The sequence below is a fragment of the Pituophis catenifer genome, unplaced genomic scaffold (genome assembly GCF_029215685.1).
Source record: "Pituophis catenifer annectens isolate HBS135680 unplaced genomic scaffold, rPitCat1.0.hap2 SCAF_6, whole genome shotgun sequence".
Taxonomy (NCBI): domain Eukaryota; kingdom Metazoa; phylum Chordata; class Lepidosauria; order Squamata; family Colubridae; genus Pituophis; species Pituophis catenifer.
The window spans coordinates 74,631,770-74,656,050 of NW_027256886.1; the positions used below are offsets into that span (position 1 = coordinate 74,631,770).

Below are 24,281 nucleotides of genomic sequence, written 5' to 3' on the forward strand. Positions count from 1 at the left end.
AGCACTGTGAAGTTGCATATAAGTCTAAGTGCTATTGCTATTAATGTAATGTGCAACCCCAAACACAGTGAGAGGAGCAGAGTTCTGTTTTTAACCTCAAAGCTGTTGCCAATTGTTCCTTTATAGCAGGGGTATCAAACTCTATTTCATTGAAGGCTGCATCAGGTTTGTTGTTTGACCTTGGGGGTGTGTGTGTGTCTGGCTGGGGGTGTGTGGGCATGACTGAGTTAGGCGTGGCCAGCTCGTTGTCACTCATTGAGGCTCTATTTTCGGCCACGACGGCCTCCTGCAGCCCTCTGCCAGTGAAAATGGAGCTCAGGGAGGTCATCGCAGCCAAAAATGGAGCCCAGGCAGGCTGTGTGTCAGCCCCAATGCGCGACCGCATGTCAGGGCTGCCATTCCGGTGGGTGCAGAGGTTCTGGCAAAGCGGCGGCTCCCATGGCACCCTGTCTCCTCAGCTTACCTCCTGGCCAGCAAAGCAACGTGAAGATCCCTCCTTGCCTGCCTCTTTGTCGTCTCCCGGCCTGGCAGCAAGCTTTCTGAATGGACTGGACAGCAAGTACAGCTGGGAGCTGCTGACTGAGCAGCTGTTGGGGGAGGCTGAGAGACCGAGGGTCACTGAGAGGTTTGGAAACGGCTGTAATGATGGCTTATCTGGAGGAATAGCCACGCGAACCTGACATGCGCACAGCCTCCCCAAGCTCCATTTTTGCTGACAGAGGGCTGTAGGAGGCCATCGTGGCCAAAAATGGAGCCCGAGCAGGCTGCGCACGGCCTCCTCCAAGCTCCGTTTTTGCTGGCAGAGACATTGCAGGCCAGTCTTTCAGTGTTTCCAGGGTGGCCGCGCAGGCCAGATCTAAGCACCCCGTGGGCTGGATCTGACCCACGGGCCTTGAGTTTGATACCCCTGCTTTATAGATTCCGGATTGTTGGGGATCATTTAATAAACAATGGGAGAGTTTTATCTTTCAATCAGGGTGGATAAAAATCAATGATTTTTTAAAAAAAATATATTAAAAAAATCAGATTTTTTTGAATTAAATCGGATTTTTTTGAATTTTATCAAATTTATTTTAATAAAAAACTTTTGGAGTAAAAATCTATCGTAAGATAGTTTTCTATTTAAGATACATAAATAATTTAGTTTATTCAGCATGAAATGGAGCTTAGTTATGTAGCATGAGGCAGTATATTCTGCAACACTGGGACTATCGGTGAGTCAACAGTGCGTCAAAGGAGTAGCAGAGATGACAGTTGCTCTTTAAAAATTATGATTTAAATCGAGTTGATTTAAATCAAGCCTTTTTACTAGTGATTTAAATCATGATTTAAATTGTGATTTAAACCAACTCGATTTAAATCAAATTCACCCAGCTTTCAATGAAGATATCCAGGTGGTAGATAGCTTTTTCCTTTTAGGATCAACAAGTGTAAAGGAACAAGCAGCTAAGGAATATGTCTCAGAGTAGCACATTGGAGCAGCTATGAAGGCCTTGAAAAGATACTAAACTACTGTGATGTGTCCATACTTATAAAGATCAGAATCAAGCAAGCCATGGTATTCCCTGTGACACTCTATGGAAGCAAAAATTGGGGCTTCGAAGGAGCAGGATAGGAAGAGTATTGATGCCTCTGAACTTTGGTGTTGGAGAAGACTCCTGAGGATACATAGACCAGAGCTCTTCAAACTTGGCAGCTTTAAGACTTGTGGACTTCAACTCCCAGAATTCTCCAGCCAGTATAGCATAGCTGGCTGGAGAATTCTGGGAGTTGAAGTCCACAAGTCTTAAAGTTGCCAAGTTTGAAGACCTCTGCCATAGACAAACAACAACAAAAAACCCCAATGATCATCAGACAAATCAACCCAGTGTTCTCGCTCAAGGCTCAAATGACCTACTTCAGAAACACGTGATGACCCAGCTCTCTTAAGAAGTCTCTAATGCTGGGAAAGAGGGAAGGAAAGAGGACAACCAGTAGCGAAGTGGACGGACTCAGTTACGATGGCAAGGAGTGCACCATTGGGAGACCTGAAAGAACAGATTGGAGACAGATTGTCCTTAAAGAAAATCTTGTGTAGGAGATGCAAGGAGTTGAAAACGAGCTGGAGGCACATCATCCATCAGAAGAGGTCTAACCATTAGACCAAGTTGCCAGGACCTTCCGCGTTGTCCTCTTCAAAACCTTACATGTGCCTTGAAAACATTCATCACAACTTAAGGCCTTGCAAAATGTGGCACAACAGCATTGACTATCAAATCTCTTTTGTTTCCCTTTGTATTTCTCATCAGGTGGAGGATTGAAGCACAAGATTCAATGCCCCCTGTGCCCTGCCCCACCATGCATGCGAGCGCGACCCCCCCACACTCCCCCTGCTTTTGGCACGCAATGGCAAAAAAGTTACCAGTGGGCCTGGTAGGCTGGTTTTTCACCCTCCCCAGGCTCCAGAGACTTTTTTGGAGCCTGGGGAGGGTGAAAACGGCCTTCCCCACCCCGGGGAGGCCCTCCGGAGGCCCCTCCGGTGGGCCCAGAAGGCGCAAAAATCAGCTGGCTAGCAAGCACATGCACGCTGCAGCTGAGCTAGGGCAATGCTCGCATGCCCACAGATATGGCTGGCATGTGTGCCATAGGTTCGCCATCACCGAACTAGGCAATCTTTTAATAAAAATTAACTACATTATATAAATTTCAATTTCTTTTCTCTGCAACTGCCTACGTGTTGAAGCTACGTACCATGGAATCAGATCACGACAGAGAAAAAACTTTGACCATCATACGTAACTTTTTTGTTATGTTTCAGGGCATCCTGTGTTGAAAAATCCGAAGTAATCTGGTAGGATTCATACTGAGAGTGAACAAACTTGAATTTAGATTGCTCCAGTCCTGCTTCAGAAAAGGATTGAGGCAGATTACAGAGAATGAGGTTACCATTTACTATTGCTCTGTATTCAGAAGCATAGGTGAAAAGTTGCTATTGGATTTGTATCCCTCTTGTAGGATTACAGACATCTCGATCGATCCCAGAATAGGCAGGCCTTTGATCTGCTGTTGGTATCTGATGTTCCAATGCCTTCTTTTTCTTTTCATATTTTAGTGCAGGGGTGTCAAACTCAAGGCCGGGGGCCAGACGTGGCCCATGGGATAATTAGATCTGGCCCATGGGGCCACCCTTGAAACAGCGAAGGACCGGCCCGCGGTGCCTCTGCCAGTGAAAACAGAACTCAGGAGGCCTCCTGTGACCCTCCCAAGCTCCGTTTTCACTGGCAGGGGGTTGCAGAAGGCCATCCTAACCGAAAACGGAGCTTGGGAGCCCATTTTTGCTGGTAGAGTGCTCGGGCCACCACAGATGCCCTTGACATGAGTGACATCGAGCTGGCCATGCCCCCTGCCCCCCCCAAGGTCAGTCACAACCCTGATGCGGCCCTCAATGAAATCGAGTTTGACACCTCTCCCTTAGTGAATTACTATTTTAAAAAGTTGACTCTGCTTTTTGTTCTTTTCTTTGTGTTTCTTCTGTTTCATGTAAGCCTCTCTCTCTGTAGGTTCTTTAGTATCATCCTTAGCCCTTGATCTGATCCAGCAGAGTTATTCTATTCACCAAACAAAAGAATTCCTGTATTTCCTTTCCAGGAACACCTGGCTGGCCATTGTTAGGAAGGAAATGGACCAACTTGGCAGAAATTATTACATTCTAGGCTTGGAATGAAAACTGGTGCAAGTGCCATAAGAAGCTGTTGTACTGTGTACATTTTAAGAAAGATTAAATCTCTTGTGATGAGATGGCCAAATGGGTGAATAACAATAAAATATTGAAATAAGCAAAAAGAGATAGCAGTAGTAAGCAAAAGTACAGATAGCAGTAAAATCTGGTTTTGGACTATGTGCCCATTTCTCCAAAATCTTGGCAGGAATGTAAGAAGTCTCACACAAACGGTTATGCTTCCAACTTATCTGTGTCTCTGTATATGGTGTCAGTTCTGCTGTCTCCTTGCTTTAGCCTTGAGTGCTGTTAAAAGCTACTGCATTGTTTAATCTGGAAAATAATATGCATTTTACTGATTTTAAGCCGTCAACTGCAGAAACAGAAAGAACAGAGGAAGTTTGGAAAAATAAACCTGATAAAAATATACCATGCTGTTCTTCAGAATTGTATACCATATTTTGCTGATTGTAATTTTCTTTTGTTGTTGTTGTTGTTAGTTGTGAAGTCGTGTCCGACCCATTGCGACTGCATGGACAATGTTCCTCCAGGCCTTCCTGTCCTCTACTATCCCCCGGAGTCCCTTTAAGGTCACGCCTAATTTATTTTATCTTGTGTCAATACAGTAAAATGTTATCCTGAGAGGCAGTGGCTAACCCAAGACTTCTATGAGAGATCAATAATTTGAATGAACTCAGATCCTTTAATGCTAGAACGGCTTAATCTTATGTTCAGGAACCAAAATAGAAGATGTCATCATGAATGGAAAACATTGTTTGGGAAGAGAATTGTGATAAAAATCTTAAGACAATATAAACCAGTTGAGTTGATCTAGCCCATGGGCAAGTAGGATACAACCTGAAATCTACCAGCGGTTCTTTGCCTGATCTACGGTTGTTCTTGTTAGTTGTGAAGTCTGACCCCTGGTGACCCCATGGACAACGTTCCCCCTGGCCGTCCTGTCCTCTACCATCCTCTGGAGTCCATTTAAGCTCATGGCTACTGCTTCAGTGACTCCATCCAGCCACCTCGTTCTCTGTCGTCCCCTTCTTCTTTTGCCCTCAATCTTTCCCAGCATTAGGCTCTTCTCCAGTGAGTCCTTCCTTCTCATTAGGTGGCCAAAGTATTTGAGTTTCATCTTCAGGATCTGGCCTTCTGAAGAGCAGTCAGGGTTGATCTCCTCTAGGACTGACCGGTTTGATCGCCTTGCAGTCCAAGGGACTCACAGGAGTCTTCTCCAGCACCAGAGTTCAAAGGCCTCAATTCTTTGGCGCTCAGCCTTCCTTATGGTCCAACTTTCACAGCCATACATTGCAACTGGGAAAACCATAGCCTTGACTATACGCACTTTTGTTGGCAGGGTGATGTCTCTGCTTTTTAGTATGCTGTCTAGATTTGCCATGGCTTTCCTCCCCAGGAGCAAGCGTCTTTTAATTTCTTGGCTGTAGTCCCCATCTGCGGTCATCTTGGAGCCCAGGAAAATAAAATCGGTCACTACCTCCATTTCTTCCCCATCTATTTTGTTTTAGTGGAAGCTATATTTTCAACTGAGCAAAAGTTTGAGGAGCATGAAACATTGGCTTTGTCCCACGTAAATCAAAACCCCATAGATTAAAAATGTCTATAATTTACTTCATCTCTACATGAATAATGTAGCCTTTAGATAAGAATAGTTTTCTTTAGAACAAATCTTGTTTTTGTGTGTATCTGCCAATAACTGTGTACCATTTGCTTTAAATCAAGTCATCCAGCGTTTTATCTATTCCAGGCTGAAAGTATTGGTCATGTAGAGGTAGTCCTTGACTTACGGCAGTTCATATAGTGACTGCTCAAAATTACAACAGCAGTTAAAAAAGTGACTTATGCCCATTTTTCAGCTTCTAACTGTTGCACGTCCCCATGGACATATGATCAAAATTTAGATGTTTGGCAACTGACGCCTATTTATGACGGTTGCGGTGACCTGGGCTCACCTGGTCACCTGTTGCGAACTTCTGACAAGTAAAGTCAATGGGGAAGCCAATTTCATTTAAGTGTGTTACTAACTTAATGGCACTGGTTCATTTAAACCAGAGGTCTTCAAACTTGGCAGCTTTAAGACTTGTGGACTTCAACTCCCAGAATTCTCCAGCCAGCTATGCTGGCTGGGGAATTCTGGGAGTTGAAGTGCACAAGCTATGCTGGCTAGAGAATTCTGGGAGTTGAAGTCCACAAGCTATGCTGGCTGGAGAATTCTGGGAGTTGAAGTCCACAAGCTATCCTGGCTGGAGAATTCTGGGAGTTGAAGTCCACAAGCTATGCTGGCTAGAGAATTCTGGGAGTTGAAGTCCACAAGTCTTAAAGCTGCCAAGTTTGAAGACCTCTGACTTAAACTATTCAAGAAAGGTCATAAAACGAGGCAAAACTCACTTCACAAATGTTTCACTTAGCAACAGAAATTTTGGGCTCAGTTGTCGTAAGTTGAGGACTATCTGTATTTGCTATTCAAATAAATAAGGCCTACGGGCTGTTTAAATCTTTGATAACTTTTGTAAAGAATGGTTCTTGGAGATGTTTTCTAACACTAGTATCAGCATATGCTAATTTTTGGAATCTTTTTTTTTTCCCCTTAGCAGTCATGTAAGGAAATAAAATAATTTACTCCTTTTGTTCAGCCAGCATTCCATCAGTTCTAAATCATTGCTTGGATTCCGCAGACACAGGAATATTACAAGAGTTAAAAACCATCTGGATTATTGTGAGTTATTGTATCTCTTTTGTTTTGTTTTTCCCCTGCACTAATTAAATCAGCCTTGTAGACCTGCTAATAGTTATAAGGAACATAACTACTGTAGATAAATTTGTCAGAATAAATTGAATTTATGTCCTCCTCAGTGAAGACACTCAGATAATGTTTTGCTGAACTGGAGATTCTCTGAATAATTCAGCGTTGAATGATACATCTACTTTAAAATATGTAGTATTCCTGAAGAAACTATAGATTATTATCTCTACTTTTAGTTATTGCAAGATTTCTAGCAATCTATATTTTGGCAATGCAGATACAGGTAGACATTGACTTATGCCCACAATTTGGACCAGAATTTATTTTGCTAAGCAAGACATTTGTTAAGTGAGTTGTGCTGATTTTACGATCCTTTTTTTTTGCCATGGTTGTTAAGTGAATCACCTAATTGTTAAATGAATCTGGTTTCCCCCATTGATTTTTGGAAGAGGGAGACAATGCTGAATTACCATATTTTTCGGAGTATAAGACACACCGGACAATAAGACGCACCTACCTTTTTTGGTGAGGAAAACAAGAAAAAGAAATCTGCCTCTGCCTCCCAACAATTTTGCCTCCTTGCAGCAAACAGCAGAGGCCAGCACAAAACAGCTGAGAGCAAAACAGCTGAGAGTCGGGAGGCTGATCCAATCAACTTGTGCTAATTAGCCTGTGCTGAAGCTGAAAGGAGCTGTTTCTTCTTGCTGTTTGCTGCAAGGAGGTAACTGCTGGGAGGCAGAGGCCAAAGGGTGGGGGCCAATGGGTGGGCGGGGCTACATTCGGTGTATAAGCTGCACCTAAATTTTCTCCCCCTTTTAGGGGAGAAAAAGATGCATCTTATACTCCAAAAAATACAGTAGGCAAGCTTAGCTCCTCAATGTTGAGGAGCCCTGTCTTTTCTCCGACACTTGTGTTGTAATTCAGATCTGTTTGGTGATTGGTGATCAGTTGATCCCACTCGGACATAGAAGCTCAATGGGTGAATTGAGGTCACTCATTATTTTTCAGCCGAGCCTATTAAGGGTATAAAATTGAGGTAGGACACAACTCATTCTGTCTGAGCTCCTGGAAAGAAAGTAAAGATAAGAATAAACAAAGGCATAAATTTAAAAGTGTATTAACAAAAGTTTTCCCCAGTCATTCAATGGATCACATTTTTTCCCCCCATGTGATGGAAAACAAGTCTATTCATCCCTCCCTCTTCTTCTCAGCCAAGGAGTGTTGAATTGCCTTGTGCTGTTCACCAGGTTGTGTTGCACTCTGAATAATTTTCCTAAAGTGGAAGAAGAAACGTGTTTGGATTAAAACTGTTCTTTGCACATTTAAATAACCCCAAGTTTATTTGTTTGGTTTTTTTGCTTTCGGGAAAACGATTTGCAGAATTCTGAAGGCCCCTTAATTGGAGCAATGTGAAAAGATGATGAGCTCTGTAAACACGATCCTTGTTGCTTTCGGGATCTCTTAATTGGCAGGAGAAGCCGCGGTTTTGCTATGAATAGAACAAAAATCATAATGTTGAGCTTCCAAATATAATCCTTTTATATGCAGCGTGTTGTCCCTAAGCCAAAGCTTACATATATGAATAGTTTCATATTATCTGAAGTGCTATAGAGGGGGGGTTCCCCTCCCACTTTTGGCATGTGTTTCCTCTTATTCTGGGTCAAGAAAACTCATTTCTTTTACAGAGCAAAAGTACTAATGCTGGCACAAGAAGGGAAGAAAATGAAAACCATAGATAACAATACCTTCACTAAGCAAATGAAATTTTGCAAAATAACAGCAGACTTTTAGATGTCAAGGTTTAGAATTCTTGAAACTCTAAAACAGGGGTCCTCAAATTACAGCCCGTGGGCTGGATACGGCCCGCCGAAGCCATTATTCTGGCCCGCACAGGACCACGAGGCTGCCCCGCCCATATCACCCCGCCCACCCGTCAGCCCCCACCTGCCTTTTGAAAGATGGGGAGGCCAAAAATGGGACATGTGGAGGCCTCTGGTGGTCAAAAATAGGCCAGTTTTTAACCTCCCCGGGCTCCAGAGAGAGAGAGGGAGGAAGAAAAAGACACACACACACACACACACACACACACACACACACACACACACACACAGAAGTCCCTCATACACATCCCAAGGTAGCCACATCCCTTCACTAACCTGCTTTCCCCCATCAGGAACTTAACAAATTAAAGTTTGTGTGTATTGTTTGGACTGCTAAATTGGCAATGCCCACCAGTCACATGACCACCTAGCCACGCCCACCCAGCTGGTCCAGCCAGTGGTGAAATGTAAAATTTGTTACAATCGGCTCTGTAGGCGTGGCTTGGTGGGGGGGGGTAATGTGACTGGGTGGGTGTGGCCAACTTTTTTTTTTAACTTTCAAAAGCATTTTTTCTACAACCTTAAGAGGTTGCGGGAAAAAAATGCTTTTAAAAGCCTCTGACGATCAGGCAACTTGGCTGGGATTGTCAGAGGCTTTCAAAGGCATTTTTTTTCCTACAACCTCTTTGGCTGAAGAGGTTGTAGAAAAAATGCTTTTAAAAGCCTCTGATGATCCCAGCTGAGCCACGCGATCATCGGAGGCTTTTTTTTTTTACTTTTAAAAGCATTTTTTCAGCCGAAGAGGTTGTAGAAAAAATGCTTTTAAAAGTAAAAAAAAAAGCCTCTGATGATCGCGTGGCTCAGCTGAGCATGGAGGGGGGGGTGCAGGGATTTTTGCTACCAGATCTCTGAACCACCCGCCGCCATCGCTACCGGATCGGGCGATCTGGTCTGAACAAGGAGCATTTCACCCCGGGTCTGCCTCCCCTGAACAGTCTGAGGGACCGTGAATTGGCCCCCTGTTTAAAAAGTTTGAGGACCCCTGCTCTAAAACCTCATATGGGAAACTCTTAGTTAGCTAAATGATAACATTGCCTCTGTGGGCTTGGGATGATGGTGGTTGTTCTTATTTCAATGTGTACTTCTATTTTTTGGCAACTCTGTATGGCACGAAGAACAGAGTGACGATAAATAACCATCTTTCTTTGTACAGAGTTATTGTCAGCTTTACAGGGGCATAGGAAAATGTAGGCACTGAGACTCAGTTGTTTCTTTCACTGAAGTCATAAATGAATAGAAATTGACGCAGTTTCTACTGGCTACCAGTTAGGCACATCTTTCTGTGAACCTGACTCCATACTTGCAGTTATTCACAAATCCAAAATGTAGAAACTGAGTGTGGCGGAGGCAGACTTTTGAATATGTTTCCACTTAATGTACTACTTGATTATTGTTTGCGTGTGTTTGTAGAGGCCATAAACTCCTCTAAACAGCTGTAATTCATTTTAAAAACAAGGGGAAAGTGATGAGAGGATACCTAAATTTCCAAGCATCTGAATTGCAACCACACACGACTGCAAGAAGTAGTGTGGCAATATAAGTTTTTCAAAACTGTCATGAATTTCACTGTTAAACAAATAGTTACGTGTTGAGGATTCTAGTAAAGTATGTTTCCCCTTTCCTTTTGGCACCTATCTCTTCCTCTGGGTACAATTATCTCCTAAATTTCTTGAGAGCCGTTTTGATGCAGGTAAGGCACCAGTTTAGAAACTGAGAGTTTGTGAGCTGTACTCCTATCTAAAAGCACAAAGCCACCTGGGTGACCTTGGGCCAGTCATTCTCTCTCAACCCTAGGAAAGTAGCAATGGCGAGATACTTCCAAAGAAATCTTGTCAAGAAAACTGTAGGGGCTTGTCCAGCGGTGAAATCCAGCCGGAGCTATCTGGCTCGCGCGAACTGGTAGCGCTGGCAACGGGAGGCTCCGCCTACCCACCCAGACGTCATTACGTCCCATTTTTGACACTCTGCGCATGCACAGAAGGCTCTGTGCACGTGCAAAAGAGGTGTGCATGTTCCCATTCCTGAACCGATACCAAAGATTTCACCGCTGGGCTTGTCCAGTCAGTCACCAGGACTCAACATTGGCTCAAAGGCACACACACACACACACACACACACACACACACACACACACACAAACAAACTTTATGTAATTTTGTCTTTATATTGAGAACAGATGTGACATCTACGCTTGCCCAATTTTATTGTTCTAAAGTTGTAAAACAAAGAATCCTCCACCCCCTCAGCAACTGTTTCAGTTTAGTACCTAATCCAGTTTACGGGAGAGATGATCCAATTTAGAATCGTTATGTAGGCTTCTAAGTTGCAGTTATAACATTATGGCTTGATAATAGAACACCAGAATTGGCACTTGCTAGGAAGGCAGCTGTACCCCGTTTCCTCCGTGCCTGTGTGTAGGTTGCTTGTGTGAGTAGATCAAGGTGAGTAGATCAAAGAGCCTTGATAGTACAGTGGTCTAAGCACCCTGTTATTAACACAGCTGCCTGCAATTTACTGCTGGTTCGAATCTCTCCAAGGCTCAAGGTTGACTCAGCCTTCCATCCTTTCTAAGGTAGGTGAAATGAGGACCCAGTTTGTGGGGGCAATAAGATGACTTTGTATAAAATATACAAAAGAATGAAGGCTATTGCTTAACGCATTGTAAGCCGCCCTGAGTCTCCGGAGAAGGGCGGCATATAAATCAAATTAAAAAAAAAAAAAAGGTGAACCTTGGCCAATTTGTGGCAAAGTCAAATGACCCTCCTTTCCACATACGGGAAAGTTGTGCCATGGGCCTTTGTGTTATTAACAAAGAGTTCAATTTATTGATACGGTGTGGTCAAAAATATCCCAAAGCTGTGTTTTGTTGTTAGTTGAACATCTTCTTTTCAACAGTCCTTTCTTTCTGTTACATTCTGGCCTTTGTGCTTAATCTAGGGATTAATAGTCTCTTTCTTCATCACAAGGTCTGTTTTCCTCTTCTTCAGTTGTAAAACTGGCCTCTAATGCTACAGCGTTAAGTAGAGTTTCTTGACTCAGCTTAAACATTCAGACTTAATTCACTAGTCCGAATGTAGTTACTCTAATGATGTTGTTCTGGAACCTAACTGGCTGCTGGATTTTATATTTCTCCAGGTGCTGCAACCCTGTGATTTTGATTATCCAAATGCACGTTGGTGCGGGTTTAAATAATATTTGCAGATGATTTTTTTTTTTAAAAAAAAAAATGGGCAGTTTAATGCAGGGGTGGGTTCTAAATTTTTTTACTACCGGTTCTGTGGGCATGGCTTATTTTGTGGGCGTGGCTTGATGGTCATGTGACGGTTCTTTAGGATTTAGCAGAGGTACTGGTCTACCAGGCTTTTAACTGCTTGAAGAGCTGTACTGGTCTACCCATTTATTTTTGCAGGCACTGGTCTACCCATTTATTTTTGCAGGCACCGGTCTACTAATGTATTTTTGCAGGCACTGGTCTACCCATGTATTTTTGCAGGCACTGGTTTACTCATTTGTTTTTGGAGGTACCGGTCTACCACCAAACTGCCTTTTACCACTGATCAGCTGTAGGGCGGCCCTTTGAAGCCCCGCGGCAAGAGTTTAAACAGTTTTTCCTTATAGCCCATCAGCTGGGACTCAGGAGGCAGCAATAGATTGGGGGTCGGGCCAAATAAAAGGTAAGAATAATGCGGGGGTGTAGGTGGGTAGGGGCCAGGGGGGGCAGAACCGGTTCGGTGATGTCATATCGTCGCCGCTACTGGCTCGGCCGAACCGGGAGGAACCCACCACTGGTTTAATGTAGAAATAGAAAGGAACAGAATGGTAGCTTGTAAGATGGGAAAGATAACGCTAACTGGAAACAGGACACTCTTCCTTCTTCTGAATTATATAAATACTATGAGATGCAGGGAGCAGCCTTTGAAAGCCACTACCAAGTAAGAGGTTTGTAACTTCTGACATACGGCATATCATGTATCAGGAAGACGGCTTATAACTTTTTGGTATACGCCTTTATAATAACAGTTCTGTTCTTTGCAGTGGAAGAAGTATTCATTCCCTCTTTTTTTAAAAAAAAAACCTCCGCAAAAATTTACAATCCGAAGTAAACATGATCTGGGAAGAGTTTTGCTATTCAATTATGCCATGTTGCAGAATTGTGGTTTATTTGTCTTTGAGCAAAATGTCACTTATTTGGTACCTGGACATTTTGGGTGCAGGGAGAGAAGAGATGAAGAAACCGGAGAAATCGGTACTACAAGACTCCGTGCTGGGTGGGCTTACAATTCTGCTATGTAAGAACTGCATGCTTGCAGAGGGGTGAGATGTTTCTTGCGGCATGCTTAGTGTTCTGCAGAAAAGATGGAAAACCAATGCTGACCTTATGTGAGAGATTGTGCAGAAGCTGGGAAAGTAAGGGAAGGGAGGTTAGGCATAATGAGTCAAGAGATACAAAAGGGAGTCCATTGGCAACTTATTTTGGAAATGGAAGCTGAGCCCAGGTGGCAAGAAACCTAGGAAGAACCATTTCATATCGTTCAAAGAATCTGTGCCTGAATGAATTCACTAGAAAGAAGGCTTTGAAATTTCTCTTGTAATGTCCTACACTAGGGGTGTCAAACACAATTTCATTGAGGGCTGCATCAGGGCTGTGGGTGACCTCTGGGGAGGGCATGCCTGCGTGGCCGACTGGGTAATGCCGACTGGATGGGCATCTTGACGCCACTCACTGGGCGTGGCCGACTGGGTGGGCATGGCCGACTGGGTGGGCGTGGCCAACTTGACGCCACTCCCCAAACTGTTGGCATGTTTCGTCTACACAGTGGGTAGACTGGGCCGAAGCCACGCTGGCCCATTGTTTCCTCTTTGCACTGGGTAGACCGGGCCAAAGCAATGCAGGCCAGCCCATTACATTTTCCTGGATGGCCCCACGGGCCGAATCCAACCACATCACAGACTAAATCCGGCCCGCGGGCCTTGTGTTTCACACCCCTGTCCTAGACTCTGTATTTACTCAAGGCTAACATTAAAAACACCTTACTGAAGTCTGTACTTCTTGCCCATGTAAATAAACCATTGTTTATTTACATGGCAAGCCTGGTGGCATGGCAGACTAAAGCACTTATTAACAGTTATTAACATCAGCTGCCTGCAATTACTGCAAGTTCAAATCTCACCAGGCTCAAGGTTGACTCAGCCTTCCATCCTTTCTAAGGTAGGTAAAATGAGGACCCAGATTGTGGGGGCAATAAACTGACTTTGTATAAAAATATACAAAAAGTATGAAGGCTATTGCTTAACGCATTGTAAGCCGGCCTGAGTCTCCGGAGAAGGGCGGCATATAAATCAAATTTAAAAATAAATAAATAAATTGTGAGTTAAAGATTATTCTATAGGATAATCTCCTCTGGTTCATGCATTCAACAGCTAGCCACTGGATAATAAAACTGTCTGGATTGAATATATAATCATAATTAAAGCTAACCCCCCTGATATTATTAATGCGGTGCTGAAAATAAATGCCAGGAAGACTTTGTAAGCCTTCAACCTTGATACGTGAGTTAAAATATCATCTGTGTTGGACATTCCCCATCCTAGGATATAATTAATTTGGTATGAAGCATCATGTTGCTATATATTTAGAGAGTGCAGTGAAAACTGAGGGAGAGGTGTTACAAATTACAGATGCTTCTCCTACCGCACAGGATGTGTTTCTTGGCATAGCTCTCATTTAACGGAACAGCCAGCACAAGTTGTTGCTACAGCTTGAGGAGGAAAAACAGGAACCTTTCTTCCCCTTCCCCAAGAAAGAACATGCCTGATGTTCTTTCCTGCCTATATAAGGGGGAGATTGGAAGCCACTTTCTTCTCTTTCTTAAAAGAGTTTCTCAGGGTTTCAGCTGACTCGCCAATGAATTTTGCATGCTTACATGAAAGGACCTTGGTGATCTTTGCCACTTTGTAAGGGGATGACAGTAGGGGATGTGGTGGCTTAGTGGCTAAGACGCTGAGCTTGTCGATCAGAAAGGTCGGCAGTTCGAATCCCTAGCACCGCATAATGGAATGAGCTCCCGTTACTTTTCCCAGCTTCTGCCAACCTAGCAGTTTGAAAGCACGTAAAAATGCAAGTAGAAAAATAGGGATCACCTTTGGTGGGAAGGTAACAGTATTCTGTGCACCTTTGGCATTTAGTCATGCCAGCCACATGACCATGGAGATGTCTTCGGACAGCGCTGGCTCCTCGGCTTAGAAATGGAGATGAGCACTGCCCGCTAGAGTTGGGAACAACTACCACGTATTTGCAAGGGGAACCTTTACCTTTACCTTTTAAGGGGAAGACCAGTCATTATTTATAAACTTTTCTGCTATTATGCTGAGCCTGGTGTTGATTAGCCCAATTATTAAGTGTAAAGGAGACAGATGCCTGTAAATCATGGCAAATTATTTATTGATTTCATGTTTCTAGACAAATTATTGGGATGTCTGGATGATTATGACCTCAGATATATTGAGTCTCATCTATTGCATTTTTGCTGAGTTAAGTATTATCTTTTCTCTAAACCTTAACTGTTCTCCAGGCTTCCAGGCTAGGATTTTGATATGATGCTGTTCTAGCATCAACAAGGAATCATATAGGCATTTCACAAAATCAGTAGGTGTGTGTAAAAATATTCTTACCATGTCCACTGCTTTCATATACACAACATGGACTGCAGCCTTGAGTTACTACAGACAATTCAGCTATACATATTGTATGCACTGTATATATTCAACAGCCAGAAATATAAGTACATAAACTAGTAACAGATACAAAAATTTTCTTTTGTTAATATCAAAGTTCTCACAAAACATACCCCTTCCTGCTCTCCTGCTCTGTCAAGATATGTTTAGACGTTTGAAGGCATTACTGCTGAACAACAGAAGCAGAATTTAAATGAATTCACTATAAATCTCTTTTCTTCAAAGAGCATAAATCTGTTGAAAGGTAATATATAGACATTTGAATCATGTAGAGTACTGTCTTCATGTATTTATCAAATTTATAAACGGTCCATCTCATCTAAGTGAGTCTGGGCAGTTTATAGGATAAATAGAATTCTAACATCCAGCTTTATTTCTTGATACTTCCTATAATTAATAAAACAAGCATTTGACTGTTTAAAAATACTGCAAACGCTGAGAAAATGATTTAGCAAAACTAGAGACTTGGAAACTTTGAGAGAAGAGCAAAATGCACAAATTGTCCCCTTGTCATATTAAAATGCACCTCTTGAATAAATAAATTTATCTCTGGAGAAGTACGAGTAGAATTGATGTTGTACTGGATATGCAGATAAATACGTTTTTAAAGACTCCATCATCCAAAACTTTAATTATAGCTTCCCTTTTTTGTCTTTTTAACTGCAGTTCATTCCAGCGCAGGTTTTTTTGGTTTCAGCTGACAAAATTTGATCCTAATATCTGCCATTTGATAGGCTGAAAGAATGATGGCTTCTATTTTGTCTCTACCCAGGACGGTCCCACTGTCTTATCTCACCCTAATAAATTAAAATTGTTCAAAACAAAGAGCTCAAACTAGGATCTATAACAGGGGCGTCAAACTCAGTTTCATTGAGGGGCGCATCACGATTTTGTTTGACCTCGGGGTGTCAAAGTGGGTGTGGCGAGGGTGGACATGGCCAGCTCGACATCACTTGTGTCGGAGGCACTCTCCCGAGCTCTGTTTTCACTAGCAGAGGGTTGCAGGAGGCCGTGGCCGTCAAAAACAGCTCGGGAGCCTGTTTTCGCTGGCAGAAGCACCGCTGGCCGGTCCTTCGCTGCTTCCAGGAAGGCCCCGCAGGCCAGATCTAAGTACCCTGAGGGCGGGATCCAGCCCCCAGGCCTTGAGTTTGACACCCCTGATCTATAAGGATACTGTTATGGTTCCACCAAGGCCTTCTCTGTTGAAAAGGAGTTTTTTTTAAAATATAAAATAATTTTTATTGAGTATTTTACATTTTAAAACCAAACACACAATAGCAAAAGAAATCAAGAGACAAAAACAAAAAACAAAAACACATGTATACCAGACGTTTATTTTATTTTTATTTTACTTTAGATTTATATACCGCCCTTCTCCCTAGGGACTCAGGGCAGTGTACAGCCAAGTAAAAACACATAAATACATAATACATAATACATAATACAAAGATTAAGAACAGATTAAAAGGAAATATCTCAATTTGGCCCAAAATTTAAAAAGACAAACGAATTTAAAATCATTTAAAATCATTTAAAAGGATTTGTTAGGCCAGCCCGGCTTGTTGAAAAAGGAAAGTTTTAAGGGAACGGCGGAAGGCCCGAAGGTATTGGATTCTCCTTATCTCTGGGGGCAGTTGATTCCAGAGGGTGGGAGCCCCCACAGAGAAGGCCCTCCCCCTGGGGGTCACCAGTCTGCATTGCTTGGCTGATGGCACCCCGAGGAAGCCCTTTCTGTGGGAGCGCACAGGCTGATGGGAGGTCGTTGGTGGCAGAAGGCGGTCTCGAAGATAACTAGGTCCTAGTTATTAAACTATTGTTAAAATACAATACTAACAGATAAATACAATTTTACAATTTTTACAATTTTACAGCAGAAGTTGTAAAAAGGAGATTTTTTTTTAAAATAGTTGTCTTTTGACCCAGGGCTGGAAAAGGAACAAATGCATATTCCGGATGTTCCCTGGGAAATGCCAAAAGACAACCTGTTTGGTGAAATCATTTCCATCTTGATACGTTCAACTATGAGCTGCTGCTGGCTGCTACAATAACATTTCCCCTTGTTCGCTGCCCTTTGCTGTAATTCCATTTTGTTCCGGAGATTCAGGTCATACACAGATGTGCCCTGGTTTTACACACATTGCTTGAGGATGGAAATGCTTTTGTCTCTCTTGCGTGACTTTCCTCTTTCCTGTTGAGCTAGTCCCTCTGAGTATTGTTGAACTTTACGGATCTTTTTCTTTTGTTTAAATCAAGAATTGAATCCTAGGAGGTGAAGTTGGAGGATTAGTTTTGTTAAATATGTTCTTCCATGCTCCTGGAGAGAGTTTATACCCCAGCCCTTCAGTAAAATCCCCTGTGCCAGATGTGACGTAAAAATGGGGTTGTTTTTCCAAAAAGCCTGAAGACCTCGCATGGACTGTGTCTTACGCTGATTGTGTAAACCAGCTAGCTCCCTTTTGTGAGTTTTTACTGCCCTTTTTCCTTCTCATTGTTGAAAAGAAGAGTAGTCCTGAATAGAAATGAACTCAACCAAAGCAATGGGAGGTGAAAAGATGTTTAGCTTGCCAAGCTACTAAAGGATGTCTCGGCTTGCCAAAAACATTGATGAAACGGAACACCGGTCTGGGGTTCCAAAACAGCAGTTTATGATTTTTCAGAAAATGACTTCGCCTTGCCAATATTTGCAAATGGCAAAGTCTCTCTGCTTGGCTGTCATGTATAGCCACGGTGGCGCAGTGGTTAGAGTGCAGTACTGCAGGTTACTTCTGCTGACTGCCGGCTGCCTGCAATTTGGCAGTTCAAATCTCACCAGGCTCAAGGTTGACTCAGCTTTCCATCCTTCCGAGGTGGGTAAAATGAGGACCCAGATATTGAGGGCAATAGGCTGACTCTGCTTAGAGAGGGCTGTAAAAGCACTGTAAAGTGGTATTAAGTGCTATTGCTATAGCCTTTTCCTTAGGAGCAGATAGAAAGGAAGCAGAATTCACCCTAATCTGACTTCAAAATATGGTAATAGGTGTTGAGCTGACTTAAAAGCCAGAAACAATTTTCAAGATATTCTACTTAATTACTAAGTCATGCATGATTCTGGCTCAGATGAAAGAGGGGGGGGTTGGAAGGGGGGGAAGCTAAAGGTGTGTGTATGCTTGTGTTTGTGTGTGTGTGTATACCGTAAGTGCTTTTTCTTCTTTGCACTGATTCTCTTAGCTTAAAAAAAAAAAAAACAGAGCAAAAGGAATCCCTCCCGCTAAGAAGAAGCGGAGACCTAGACAGATGCATCCTGCAACTGTGGGCCTCTATTCTCTTCCCTGTTAGCGACACACTCTAAATTTAGCCCATTGTTAGGCTTGTCTCTGATTCCTGCCAAGTCTCTCTTCTTTGGTGGAATGTAAATTCAAGATGTGTGAATAACTGTGGCACAGGACAATTCAGGAGGAGGGATGAAGCTTCCCCCACCCCCACCCCCAACGAGGGACTGGCAGGGAAACAACACTGCTATTGTGTCTTTGGAAGCAGAATTATTGCGTTTTGCTATAGTCTTTTTGGGATCCCAGTCTTTGCGTACAAAGCCACCTTCTGATAGACAGCGTGAAAATGCCGAAGCAAGAAATGGGAGTGAGCTGTGTTCTCTCCCACCCATATCCTGGGATCTGTAAAATGTGTATTTGTTCATGGTCAGATTCAGTGACATCTGAATGTTAATATGCATTGACAGCTAGCATAAAGATTAGCTGTTTGGGCTCTGTCACTCGTATAAATTGAAAGAAATGTGATTTATTCATCTTTCAGCTGAGGTGACTAAATTAATTTCTTAATATCAATAGGTTGTATTGACTAATTCATCCTCTCCAATTGTTTTGGCTTAGCTATACAGTAATAAGAGTTTGTTTTGGTTTAGCATAGTATGCGAATCCATGTGCTTTTACGAGCTGTGATTAAGCAAACATGGCTTAGCATGAAATGTGAACCCAATCAACATTGGACTAGGAAGCCCCAATTCAATTTTCCACTTACCATAATTATAAACTTTTCTGGTTGCTCTTTTGCCAGGTACCATCTTTCAGTACCATTAATTCCAAACTTACCTAACTTATCCTTAAATGTCCCTACTGTCTGAAGATAAGATGAATGAAGAAAAAAATGAGCTAACAATTTATCAACTTCAAACTAACTTTGGGATGTGTAGTAATTTTGGGTCACTTGTGCTCTCTTAGCTTGCAGATACTTCCCTCCACATTCACATATGCTTTCTGTATCTAAACTGAGATTACATTTTAGATATCTGCGGAGTGGAGTGGAGTGGAGTGGAGTGGAGTGGAGTGGAGTGGAGTGGAGTGGAGTGGAGTGGAGTGGAGTGGAGTGGAGTGGAGTGGAGTGGAGTAGAGTAGAGTAGAGTAGAGTAGAGTAGAGTAGAGTAGAGTAGAGTAGAGTAGAGTAGAGTAGAGTAGAGTAGAGTAGAGTAGAGTAGGAACTGAACTGAACTGAAATAATGAAATGAAATAATGAAATGAAATGAAATGAAATACAGGAATTTGTCTCCGGTGCATAAGCTCTCAGTGTACATACAAGCAACAAAGTGATAAATCATAAGTTACAATGATAAATCATAATATACAACCAAGAAAGTGATAGTCATAAGATACCAATTGGAGTAAGTAGTAAGAAAGATGAGAAGGATAATAGTAATACAGTCCTACTATATGGTTATATATATGGTACTTAGGCATAAGATAGTGCTGTGGGAATTATGTGTTTAGCAGAGTGATGGCATGGGGGAAAACTGCCTTTGTATCTAGTTGTTTTGGCATGCAGTGCCCTATAGTAGCATCTTGATGGGAGAAGTTGAAACAGTTTATGTTTGGGGTCTGTAGATATTATCTCAGCCCTCCTTCCGACCTGTGCAATATACAGGTCCTCAATGGAAGGCAGGCTGATTGCAATTGTTTTTTTTTTCTGCAATCCTAACTATCCATCGAAGTTTGTGCCTGTCCTGTTCAGTTGCTGTACCAGATTAGACAGTGATAGAAGTACAAATGACAGACTCAATAATTTCTCTGTAGAATTGTATTAGCAGCTCCTTGGGCAGTCTGAGCTTTCTGGGTTGGTGCAGGAAGAATATTTTTTGTTGTGCCTTTTTAATGACAGTTCTAACGTTGGTGTCCATTTCAAGTTCTGGGAGATTATAGATCCCAGAAACGTGAAGCTCTCTACTATTGGTACTGTGTTACGTAATATTGTACAAGGTGGTAGGAGGCCCCCTCCTAAAAATCTACTATCATCTCTACAATTTTAAGAGTGTTGAGCTCCATATTGTTCTGGCTGCACCACAGGGCCAGTTGATCTACCTCTTTGTCTATATGCAGACTCATCATGGTCTGAAATGAGACCAATGACTATTTAATCATCTGCAATCTTCAGTACTTTTAACAGAGGGATCCTTTGAGAGAGAAAAGAGTAATGGAGAGAGCACACAGCCCTGGGGGACACCTGTGCTATTTGTACAGGTATTTGATGTGATTTTGCCTAGCTTCACCTGCTACTTCCTATCTGTTAGAAAGTTTATAATCCACCTACAAGTATGATCAGGTACAGCTAGCTGAGTCAGTTTAGAGAAAAGAATTTCTGGAATGATGGTATTAAATGCCGAGCTCTAGACCTTTACATAAGTCCTTGGGGATTCAAGGTATTGTAAGATATATATTGCAGTGCCATATTAACAGCATTATCCGCTGATCAGTGTGAGTTTTTCATTAACATCTAAATACTTTTTTTGCAATGGTATAACTGATTGGAGAAAAAGAAAGGAATATAAAAATAGGGACACAAAAGAGAGGTCGTAATTTATAGACAAAAATTGGGTATCAATTAAGGAACATAATTAATTAAATATGGAGTTTATCATATTGCATTATATGTAAATATATAGATATATAGATAAGAAATATAAATACAGTCTACCGATGTGACAATTTTGAAAAAGAAGTCGTAAGACTTGATTCATGTTTATTTGTTTTGTATGTTGTATTGTCGTCTTTATGTTTGTTTGTAATTTTTAACCAATAAAAAAGAATAATAAAAAAAAATACTTTTCTTGCATATAGAACTAGAATGGTCTGAGCCAACTTTCTGTCTCCTTAATTGGGCTAAAGATACAGCACTCCGTTCTCTTCAAAGGAAATACGGATATTAATGGAATAAATGAAAACTTTGTGTTCTCTTTGAAGTCTTCTTTCACACAATGCCAGCACAAGTTCCTGCCTGCACCCTTCACACAGACTTCCCCAACACTGGAGTTGTTTTTGACATGTGACTTCTTTAGATTTGGTTTAGGGCCTGTGGTATGGCAAAGCGAATGTATTTGTTTGGCCTTTAGTCCGAAATCTTGTGGGTTGGGTGCAGAGGTGGTATTCAGCAGGTTCTGACCAGTTCTGGAGAACCGGTAGCGGAAATTTTGAGTAGTTCGGAGAACCGGTAAATACCACCTCTGACTGGCCCCGCCCCCATCTATTCTCTGTCTCCTAAGTCCCAGCTGATCAGGAGGAAATGGGGATTTTGCAGTAACCTTCCCCTGGAGTGGGGAGGGAATGGAGATTTTACAGTATCCTTCCCCTGCCACGCCCACTAAGCCATGCCATGCCATGCCATGCCACGCCCACCAAGCCACGCCCAGAGAATCGGTAGTAAAAAAATTTGAATCCCACCACTGCTTGGGTGGTTAGGAGAGCTGGCTTGGGAATGTGCAAAAAGGACGAACACCATGAATCATTGGGAGCATAATGTCTTCCATTAATGGGCTTGCAGCAGCACTCACAGAATTTATCTCCGTTAATAGGAGTAGAGACTGTGTATAGAACAGAAGATCTCTTTGATAAAACATTTTATTAAAACTTTCATCGGACAATAGAAGAGTGCTTGCTGATTTGTCATTCATTTTGGCCTCTATTCATCCCCTCCAAAAAAGGTGGGCAGTTTTATTGGTTATTGTTCTTTTTTTTTTTTCTCTTTAAATTTCCCTTAAAAGGTTTACGTTCAATTTTAAGCAAGCGGCGTTCACAAAGGTGCCTTTGAACATGCCTGGAAGGTCAGCCATCGCTTTTGACAATACAAATCTTGTGATGATGTGTGGGTAGAATGAATGGCTTAGCCCAGGGGTGGGCAAATGTGGCTCTTTTACAACCTGTGAACTTCAACTCCCAGAATTCCTGAGCCAGCTTGGCTGCCTCAGGAATTCTGGGAGTTGAAGTCCACAGGTTGTAAAAGAGCCACATTTGCCCACCCCTGGCTTAGTCTGCTGAATATTTATTTATTTATTTATTTATTTATTTATTTATTTATTTATTTATTTATTTTATTCGGCTTATATGCCACCCTATCTCACAATGGACTCAGGGCGGCTCACAACAATAAAACACAAGCCACAATAAAAATAAAGACTAAAATCTAAAAAATTTAAAATTAACCCATTAAAACCCTTAAAACCCCATCATCAGACCAGGTCAAGGGATTTGAAAAGCCAAGTTTTTAATTCCCGGCGGAAGGTGCGAAGGTCAGGCGCTAGTCGGAGCTCCAAGGGGAGTTGATTCCAGAGGGTGGGCGCCCCAACCGAGAAGGCTCTACTCCTGGGGGCCGCCAGCCGCCACTGTCTAGCTGCCGGCACCCTGAGTAGGCCCTCTCTATGGGCGCGAACCGGGCAATGGGATGTTGTTCCTGGCTGTAGGTGGTCTGCCAAATATCCTGGTCCTAAGCCATGTAGGGCTTTATAGGTCAACACCAGCACCTTGAATCTCACCCGGAGGGCAACCGGTAGCCAGTGCAAACCACGCAGGAAGGGTGTAACATGGGAGTATCGGGATTCTCCCATCACAACCCGCGCAGCTGCATTTTGCACCAGCTGAAGCCTCCGAGTGGTCCTCAAGGGCAGCTCCATGTAGAGAGCGTTGCAGTAGTCAATCCGTGAGGTGACTAGCGCATGAGGAATAGGAGTAGGAGTAGGAGTAGGAATAGGAATAGGAATAGGAATAGGAATAGGAATAGGAATAGGAATAGGAATAGGAATAGGAACCAGAACCAAGGCAGCCAGGGACAAAAAAAACAAGACCAGCTGATACTATCAGTAATTATATTTCTGATGGTGCCGTTGCCCAGGTTAGCCAGCACAAATCCAGTCCTAATTTCTACTGCACATATTCCCAACTTGGTACTCTTCTCCACAAGAGGGGTTGCTCAGTTTGGGGAAGGTGCTCCACAACATTCCTCCTCGAGCTGCATGTTCAATCCCAACTGCTTCTCCGAACACATCTCCTGGGATGGATGAAATCAAACAATTGTCTTAACTCAGCTTCCCTTAAGCTGGTTTCTTATAAATTCCCAACCAGCATACCTGAGTACTGTAGATTCTTCAGCTATCAGTATGCTTCTAAGTGTTGCATGAAGTACAGGAACAGTAGACATTATGATTTTAGAATGAAGACGATGATTTATTACATTTAAGGGGAACGGAGATGCAGCAAGGGTGTTCCGTTTTACTGAGGAAAAAATGTAGGAAAGGATCAAGCACGATTTTGTAGAATGTGGAACTTCTTCCAAAGAAGTTAGAATGCTTCTTGGTTTATTCTCTGTTGTGGCCCGCCAGCGGCCAGCAGAGCTGGCAGCAGATTTGGACAGTGAGGAGGTTGGAGAGGAACATGGGCCAGTCCTGGAGTCTGGGAAAGGCTTGGACTAGGAGGCAGAGAGGGGGCCAAGGCCATCTGGTAGTTCTTTGCTGCCTCTGGAGTCTGACATTAGTGAGGCAGAAGAACAGCAAAAGCCTGTTCCCAGTGTGCGCATGTGCAGAGCTGCCAGAATCCAAGAACAATTAAGAAAACAGGGTCGACTTGGGAGTAAGGCTTGGGGATGATTGGCCACTCCCATAAGACATAAAAGAGGAGCGAACGGCACGTGAGCTTCTGCAGGAAGCAATTAGTTCATCTGGTCGGTTAAAGCTTTGGAAAGTTCTGTTTGACTCTGTGCCAAGTTTGGCCTTGCCCTGCATGTGGCAATTAGTTCTCTGGCAGCATTCCAAGGGAGATAAGGTGGGTGTTTATAAACATTCCCTTGAAAGACTGTTTGAGAGGCCTTTCTGACTGTATGCATAAAAGAGGTTTGCCGGGACTAAGATTGTGCTGTATACTTTCTAAGAAAGCTAGGGTCAGAACATTCTCTTTGA

General features: G+C 42.7%; 1 protein-coding gene across 1 annotated transcript in view; it reads left to right on the forward strand.

Annotated features, from left to right (window-relative positions):
- The first annotated feature begins 218 nt into the window (after positions 1-218).
- The window catches only part of PALD1 (phosphatase domain containing paladin 1), a 128,676-nt gene continuing 104,613 nt past the window's right edge, over positions 219-24,281 (forward strand). The window contains exon 1 of the mRNA XM_070946305.1: positions 219-625. Coding sequence (XP_070802406.1) covers positions 219-625 — 407 coding nt within the window. The remainder of the gene's footprint in view (positions 626-24,281) is intronic.